General features: G+C 36.4%; 1 protein-coding gene across 1 annotated transcript in view; it reads right to left on the bottom strand.

Moving 5' to 3' along the window:
- Nucleotides 1-454: 454 nt before the first annotated feature.
- The window catches only part of CEP126 (centrosomal protein 126), a 126,187-nt gene continuing 117,503 nt past the window's right edge, over nt 455-9,138 (bottom strand). The window contains 2 exon segments of the mRNA XM_082340062.1: nt 455-5,417; nt 5,419-5,441. Of these exon segments, the coding sequence (XP_082196188.1) occupies nt 5,381-5,417; nt 5,419-5,441 (60 nt within the window). The 3' untranslated portion in view covers nt 455-5,380.

Below are 9,138 nucleotides of genomic sequence, written 5' to 3'. Positions count from 1 at the left end.
TGTAATACTTCTGGGGTGCTAGTAATGTTCCATATCTTAATCTAGGTGGTGGTTACTTCATAAAATTTTATCAAGATATATATGATATATACATGATTTGTTCCCCCTTTATATATGTGTTATATTTTAATTAAAACATTTGCTTAGAAAATTTCCAGACTCATGCTTGGACAGTTCAAATATCCAAATGTGTTTCCATGCTCTTGTAAGCAAGTGATCCTCTCTGATGGTGATTTTAAAGATAAACCTGTCTAAATTTCCCTTATCAGTTATTAGAAGCTCTGCCTCCTACAGGTGTGTCTAAATTTTCTTTTCATTATTTTTTCAAATCCCTTTATTTATTTAAATTTATTTATTTATTTGGCTGCATTGGATCTTCTTTGCTGCATGCAGGCTTTCTCTATTTGTGGCGAGTTGGGGCTACTCTTCGTTGCGGTGTGTGGGCTTCTCGTTGTGGTGTGTGGGCTTCTCATTGCGGTGGCTTCTCTTGCTGTGGAGCATGGGCTCTAGACATGCGGGCTTCAGTAGTTACAGCATGCAGGCTCAGTAGTTGTGGCTCGTGGGCTTTAGAGCGCAGGCTCAGTAGTTGTGGTGCACGGGCTTAGTTGCCCCACAGCATGTGGGATCTTCCTGGACCAGGGATCGAACCTGTGTCCCCTGCACTGGCAGGTGGATTCTTAACCACTGCACCACTAAGGAAGTCCCTTTTTGATTTTTTGATATCCTTTGCCTAAGAGATTACTATATCTTGTAGTGAGTTTTATAAGTTTATTCATTGAGGAAAGTGATGCTTTCTTTGATTCTTCTAAATTTATTTTCTCAATTTGAAAGAGAATTCTTTTTCCCTAAAACTTAAAACTCAGTGTGATAAGGCATTTTTCTTTCTTACATTATTTAAAAATATATATACTATCACATTCTCACTGTCTTCACTTTTGTAGCATGCAAAATGTTATTCTCTTTCACTTTAATTCAAAAGGAACCTCTACTCTTTGTCCTTCTACTCTTCTCACTTCTAATGAACCCACTCTGGATCTAAAATTCTAATATTTATTTTTGGGGGAGTTATGGCCAGTATCGCACAGTGATTCTAGTTGTACTGCAGTTTCATAAAAGGACAATGTCATAATGTATTAGTAAAGTACAAATCTTATCCTGCTTTACCAGCTTACTAGTGAGGCTGTTTTGGCCTAGCCTGACTTTGGATTTTAACTATTTTTAACTATCCTTGTTTGTAGAGGCATTCTTTGATGCACAAATGAAAGGAATTAAAGTTAGGGATTATTAAATGTTGAGTTGGTTTGGCATGTAGGATGCTGTTGAATACATCTACAGTAGCATATATATACAAGTCTTTGTCTTAAAAAAAACCCCACAAATTTTCATTTGAGATGTTTGGAATACTTCACAAACATCATGGCACACCCATTTGGCCTGCTTACCCCATTGGAACATCATTTTGTTTTATTTATTTATTTATTTGTTTGTTGACTGTAGAACAGCCTTTATTGTTTGCAATGCAATGTGGAAGAGGAGGGGATACCACAACTCTGGCTCCTAGGGCAGCTCCACAGATCTGAAATCAAAGAAAGTGTGAGTACCCCAGGGAGGAGCCTGCTGAACCCTGGTTTTGCCCTGCTCCTTGGAGCCCGGTGTCCGGGCACTTGAGGTTAGAACCCACGGACTGGAAGCCTGCCGTGCCAAAGATGTGACACAGGAAAGGCCAGAGCCCTTTCCCTCAACCTCCATACATTACGGGGACTGAGAGGAATGTCATTTAATAAATGACATCACAATTCACAAAATTGTATTGATGGCATAAAAAAAAGTCCCAAAATATTTACTAGTAGAGGCATGCAACTTTCTATTTTTTAAAATCTGAGCTCTAAATTTTCCCTTGCCTTCCTAAATTCTGCTCTTATACACCCCAAATAAGATGGTACAAAATGCTTCTTCTTTCAGTTGGTCATGACCTTGGGTGGCTTTAACTGTCTCTGGATTATGGTAACAGAATAATGGTTCACCAAAAATAGTCACATTCTAATCCCCATAACTCATGACTATGTTATGTAAAATGGTGTATTAGTTTCCTATTGTGATGTAACAAAATACCACAAACTTAGTGTCTTAAGACAATATAAATTTGTTACTTAGTTATAAAGATCAGAAATCTAAAATGGGTTTCTGTGGCCTAGAATCAAGGTGTTGATAGGACTGTTACTTCTGTAGGCTCTAGGGCAGAATTTGTTTCCTTACCTTTTCTTGCTTTTAGAGGCGACCTATATTCCTAAGGGTGTGGTCCCCTCCTCCATCTTCAAAACCTGCAGTTTAGCATAATATGCATATCTCTCTCTGACTTTGACACTGACCCTCCTGCCTTCCTCTTTTACTTATCTGGACCCTTATGGTTACATTGAATCCACCCAGATAACCCAGGATAACATCCCCATCTTAATATCCTTAACTTAGTCATATTTGCAAAGTTCCTTTTGCCATCTAAGATCATATCTTCACAAGTCCTGAAGAGGAGGATGTGGACATCTTGGGGGACCATAATTCTGCTAACCAATTCCATTTCCATTTTGTCTAACTTTTAAGTTTATTACTATAAAATTTCTGATAATACCTTATTTATTTATTTTTTTTTTACTCCCTCTTGAACCCATTCCAATTAGATTTTTGTCCCAAAACTCTGTTGAACCATTTTTGTCAAAACCACCAGTGACCTCCAGGTAACCAAATCCAGCAGGAGTTTTTCAGTCCTAATTTAACCCAAACTTATTACCAGCTTTGACACAGTTGATTCCTCGCTCCTTCTTGAGACAATTTCTTTCTTCGCTGCTCAGATCTCTTCTCTAGCTACATTCTCTCTCCAGGTGATTTCATCTAATTTCACGGCTGTAAATATCATCTGTACACTGGCAATTCCCAAGTTACATGTTCACTCAGGGCCACACACACCCAAATTCCAGACTTGTGTATTTAATTGCCTATTTAGTATCACCACTTGGATAGATAATAAGCATCTTAAACCTAAAAACTGATTTTCAGCCAAAACCTGCTTCTCCTTCTATATTCTTCATCTCAGGAAATGGTTCCATCATTCACACAGGTACTCAGGCCCAAAAACATTGGAATCATCCTTGATTTCTCCTTTTTTTGTTTATTTCACATCCATTCCCTCATAAAATATTTCAAAATATATTCTTTATCTGACCACTTATTACTGCCATCATTATTAACCTGATCCAAGCCATAAACTTCTCTCACTTAGGCTATTGCAAAAGTTCTTTAATTGGTCACCTCCTTAAATACTTGCCACCTTCTTCCCTCTCCAAAATATATGTGCCAGACACCAGGGTGATCCTTTAAAAGGATCATGTTCCTCCCTTACCCTAAACCCTGCAACGGATTCATTCACATAAATCTAGACTGAAATCCCATGGCCTACAAGCCCTACAAGCCCTACATGGTCCTGCCTGTGGCTACCTCTCCTACATTATTTCGCAGTAATTCTGCCTTGCTCGCTGCTCAATAGCTATGCTAGCCTTTCTATTCCTTAAACACGTTAAGCACACTCCTGTGGAAGGTCCCCTCTATGTAGAATTCTATTCTCCTACTACCACCAAGGTTAGCTCTCCTACTCACTCAGATATTTTCTCAAATGTCACCTTCTCAGAGCCCTTCTCTGAGCACTCTACCTCTCTCTCTAAAATAGTACTCCCATCATTCTCTGTCCCTTACCGTGCTCTGGTTTTCATTTGGTATACTGTATAACTATCTGATGTTATAGTTTTATGTTTTAAAATCTGTAATCCTCACTAAAATTTAAGTTCCATAATGGCAAATAATAAGTTTTGTCTTTTATTGTAGCCCTAACACACAGAGCAGTACCTAGCACAGAGTAGGGGCTCGATAAGTTGAACAATGGAATATTTTTTCCTTTATTTGTTATTATGATCTGCCACTATGTACCCTATTTTAATCCCTAAGGGCACAAACGAATGACAATCTTTAGTTTCCAGGAGCTCTTGATTTAGAAGAAGAGACATTTATACACACAAATAATTACAGTTCAGGGTACAAAGTACATAATTTATATACAGGAGGCAGTAAAGATGATTATTAGGAAAAACTGGAGAAAATTCAACCTAAGCAGAATTTACAAGAATGAATTAAATTTTATTAGGCAGATGTAAGTAGAGTGAAAGGGAAGGCATTCCAAGATAGTAGTATATGTACAAGCAGAGAGGCATGAAATAGCAGGTTGTATTTGGGGGTCTATAAAGAGTTCAGTATATTGGAATAAGTGGTGTGGTGAGAAAGGTGTTAAAGATGATGTAGGTAAGGAGGGAGGACTCAGAATATGAAGAGCCTTACATGCCACGCTCAGGAGTGTAAATTTTCTCTAGTAGCCAGAGAGGAAGCTCTAAAAACATTTAAGATGGGATTGATACAATTTTCATTCTGGTCATTTCACTCACACTTTAGAAACGCCATTCTAGCAGCCTTATTGGTGCCAGAGGTAAGAAATTCATCTTGAAATAGTCCAGATGAGAGGTGATGAGAGCATGAAGTAGAAATAGTTGACGGAAAATAAAAGGATGTATGAGACTGTCATAATTCTATGACAAAATTTTTTTATGATCATACAACTTTTGGCTTTGTTTCTATACTGAAAAAAACAAACTTCTAATATATATCTGGTTTCTCCAGCAGACATTCTTATTGGGAAAAGAACATACTGATCAGGCAATTCAAGTAATCCAGTTGGGATTGCAATTTATTTTTTATATTTACCATTTACCTTGTGAGCTTTGCTAGTAAAGTCAGTTTTTTAGAGACCCATCAGCCCTGGATAAAGTGATAACTTTAATTTCTGAACCTGCAGAATTGAGAACAAGACCCCTTGGTAACATCTCCAAAGTACTGAGATCCTTCAAAGTCTTAGATAAATAGCATTACTATTTATGAGAGGAATTATTAATAATAAACTTTTTACACCACTGTACAAAAATTTTGTAGAATTTATTAGGAATTTCAGAAAAACAAGCTTCAGTACTATAGCTAATACATAATTTGAATAATAAAATATCTTATTTTATTTTTAAATACAATGACTTTATTTCCAGTAGCATTCTCATTAAAAACAATGAAGTATTTTCATTTGTTAAAAATGTATTTATCAATAAAAACATAATAAAGTATAATTTGTAGCATAAACGTAAACTAGTCAATTTATCTCCATTGTCCATGTTATTATTTACCTTTATCTTATGGTTATAGTGTTTTAATAATTAACAAATGCATAAATATATGATATATTTACAGGAGATTCTCAAAAATAATGATTCCTTTTAATAGTTACTGTTATACATCATCAGTGTTTTCTCTGTGATTCGGATCCAACATCAGGATGGATTGGTCCTTGGCTGGCTGTTCTGTAACATAATTTCAGAATATTCTTTAACTGCAGTATTCATAGACTTTTTTAAGGTAAAATCTGTAACGTGGCTCTCCTTACAGATTACAGACTTTAATAAGACTAAACTCATAATTCAATTTCTCAAATGCTACATATACATCAGTCTCAACATAGTGACTACCACTTTATATAAGGCATCATACTAATCATAATAGTTCATAATCTTCACTCTTTGGTAAGATGTGCTTAAGAGGTGCTTTTTAAAATCATCTTTTTTTACAAAAAGAAGAAAATCAGGCTGCTATGGTTTGCCAAAAAGAAGAAATTCTAAATTTTGGATAGGACAAAGTTTGGGCTGAATAAGCCCATTTAAAGGGGATGACACTGAAGTCAAGTCTTAAAGAATAGTAGGAGAGAGACATTTACGAGCAAGTCCTGTGAGGCAGTGGGAGAAGAGTGGGCCTTGGAAGCTGCAAGAAGTTCCAGGGAGACCTGCCTGTTATTCAGGAGTGTATAAATTATGAGCTGTGGAGCAACTGGAGATAAGGGTGAAAAGGTCTTGAATGTAGTTCTCTGGAGATTTAATTTTATCTTTTAGGTGATGTGTAACTACTGAGGTTGGGTTTTAAGAGAGAGAGTGATATGTTCACATTTGTGCTTTGAAAAGATGACTCTGGTAGTGGTGGTGTGAAAGATGCAGTGGAGCGAGCAAACAGGGAGGCTGTTGAAATGGTCTAGATGAGACATGATGAATTCTTAAACCAAGATACTATCAGTAGAAATGGAGAGGAGTGAGTGGATTTGAGATGCACTTTATTATTAATAGGATTTATTGACTAGGGGTAAGGGAGAATGAGAAGCCTGGATAAGATACAAATTTCTCTCTGGGAAATTTGGTATATGATGGTGTCATTAATTGAAATAAGAACTGTAAAAGGTAGAACAGATTTTGGGGGGAAGATGGGAAATTGTAAACCCTAGTTCGCCACTGAACAGTTCTGAGACTTGAGAAAATTACTTGATGTCTTTAGCTGAGAAGATTAAACAGAAGAATATGAGTGACACCATTTGGCACAGTGCTTTTTAAGGATAGGAACCCAGTAAGTGTGAGTTTCCTTTCTTCTAATTATATCTCAACAAGGTTCAGTTGCCACAAAGACTATTAATTGATTAAATATTAACACTCAGTAAAGGGCTTTGGAAGAACTCTAGAAACAGTTGTACTTTTATGGAGTATAAAATGGTCAGAATATTAAAAAAAAGTTTCAGTTTCAAATAAATCTCTGCATTTTATTGTAGTCTGAAAAATGTGGATAATTTATATATTCAAAGGCCACGTATAAAAAATCATAAAATCTCAACCAATATTTTCAAGTATTTAGTATGTGCAAGTTTCTATGAAGTAGGCAGATAAATGAAAAATAGCCTCTCAGATTATAGTTCCAAAGAAGATTATTCACATATAAAGACAACTAACAAAAGTGCATATGGAGAGGGAAGAGTCAAGATGGCATACTAGGAGGATGCAGAATTCACGTCTCCTCACAACTAGGGCACTTACCAGGCACTGATGGGGGACCATGGACACCTAAGGGGATGGGAGGAACCACCAGTGACCGGTTGTTTCAAATATAGTTTTATTTCTCCTAATATATTTTTTATCTTTCTAATTTTATTTTGTTTTTTATTCTTTGATATTGTACTGCTCCTTTTTTCTTTCTTTCTTTCTTTCTTTTTTTTTACCACTCCATGAAACTTGAGGGATCTTGGTTCCCAGGCCAGAGGTCGGGCCTGAACTCCTGTGGTGGGAACTCCAAGTCCAAACTGCTCTAACAGAGATCCTCAGACCCCAGGGAATATCAATTGGAGTGAGGCCTCCTGGAGGTCCCCATCTCAGCACCAAGACCTGGCTCTATCCAACTGCCTGCAAACTCCAGTGCTAGACGTCACAGGCCAAAGAACCAGTAAGACAGGAATACAGCACCACCCATCAAAAAAAAAAAAAAAAAAAAAGAAACAACAAAAAAATATGTTACAGATGAAGGAGCAAGGTAAAAACCTACAATACCAAATAAATGAAGATGAAAGAGGCAACCTACCTGAAAAAGAATTCAGAGTAATGATAGTAAAGATGATCCAAAATCTCAGAAACAGAATAGAGAAAATGAAAGAAACATTTAACAAAGATCTAGAAGAACTAAAGAACAAACAAACAGTGATGAACAACACAATTACTGAAATTAAAAATACTCTAGAAGGAATCAATAGCAGAATAACTGAGGCAGAAGAACGGACAAGTGACCTGGAAGAAAAAATGGTGGAAATAACTGCCAGGGAGCAGAATAAAGAAAAAGGAATGAAAAGAATTGAGGACACTCTCACAGACTTCTGGGACAACATTAAACACACCAACATTCAAATTACAGGGGTCCCAGCAGAAGAGGAGAAAAAGAAAGGGTCTGAGAAAATATTTGAAGAGATTATAGTCAAAAACTTCCTTAAGATGGGAAAGGAAATAATCAGTCAAGTCCAGGAAGCACAGAGAGTCCTATACAGGATAAACCCAAAGAGAAACACGCTGAGACACATTAATCAAACTATCAAAAATTAAATACAAAGAAAAAATATTAAAAGCAGCAAGGGAAAAGCAACAAACAACATACAAGGGAATCCCCATAAGGTTAACAGCTGATTTTTCAGCAGAAACTCTGCAAGCCAGAAGGGAGTGGCAGGACATATTTAAAGTGATGAAAGGGGAAAACCTACAAGCAAGATTACTCTACCCAGCAAGGATCACATTCAGATTCAATGGAGAAATTGAAACCTTTACAGATAAGCAAAAGTTAAGAGAATTAGGCACCATCAAACCAGCTTTACAACAAATGCTAAAGGAACTTCTCTATAGAGGCAGGAAACACAAGAGAAGGAAAAGACCTAAAACAACAACCCAAAACAATTAAGAAAATGGTAATAGGAACCTACATATCGATGATTACCTTAAATGTAAATGGATTACGTGCTCCAACCAAAAGAGATAGGCTGGCTGAATGGATACAAAAACAAGACCCATACATATGCTGTCTATAAGAGACCCACTTCAGACCTAGGTTCACATACAGACTGAAAGTGAGGGGATGGAAAAAGATATTCCATGCAAATGGATATCAAAAGAAAACTGGAGTAGCAATTCTCATATCAGACAAAATACACTTTAAAATAAAGACTATTACAAGAGACAAAGAAGGACACTACATAATGATCAAGGGATCAATCCAAGAAGAAGATAAAACAATTGTAAATATTTATGCATCCAACATAGGAGCACTTCATTATGTAAGGCAAATGCTAACATCTATAAAAGGGGAAATCGACAGTAACACAATCATAGTAGGGGACTTTAATACACCCTTTCACCAATGGACAGATCAACCAAAATGAAAATAAATAAGGAAACACAAGCTTTAAATGACACATTAAACCAGATGGAATTAATTGATATTTATAGAACATTCCATCCAAAAACACAAGAATACACTTTCTTCTGAAGTGCTCATGGGACATTCTCTGGGAGAGACCATAACTTGGGTCACAAATCAAGCTTTGGTAAATTTAAGAAAACTGAAATCATATCAAGTGTCTTTTCTGACCACAACTCTATGAGACTAGATATCAGTTACGGGAAAAAATCTGTAAAAAATACAAACACATGGAGG

The sequence above is a fragment of the Balaenoptera borealis genome (assembly GCF_965194805.1).
Source record: "Balaenoptera borealis genome assembly, chromosome: 11".
Classification (NCBI taxonomy): domain Eukaryota; kingdom Metazoa; phylum Chordata; class Mammalia; order Artiodactyla; family Balaenopteridae; genus Balaenoptera; species Balaenoptera borealis.
Note: the sequence above shows the minus strand (reverse complement) of the source record. Positions and strands in the feature narration are given on the sequence as shown.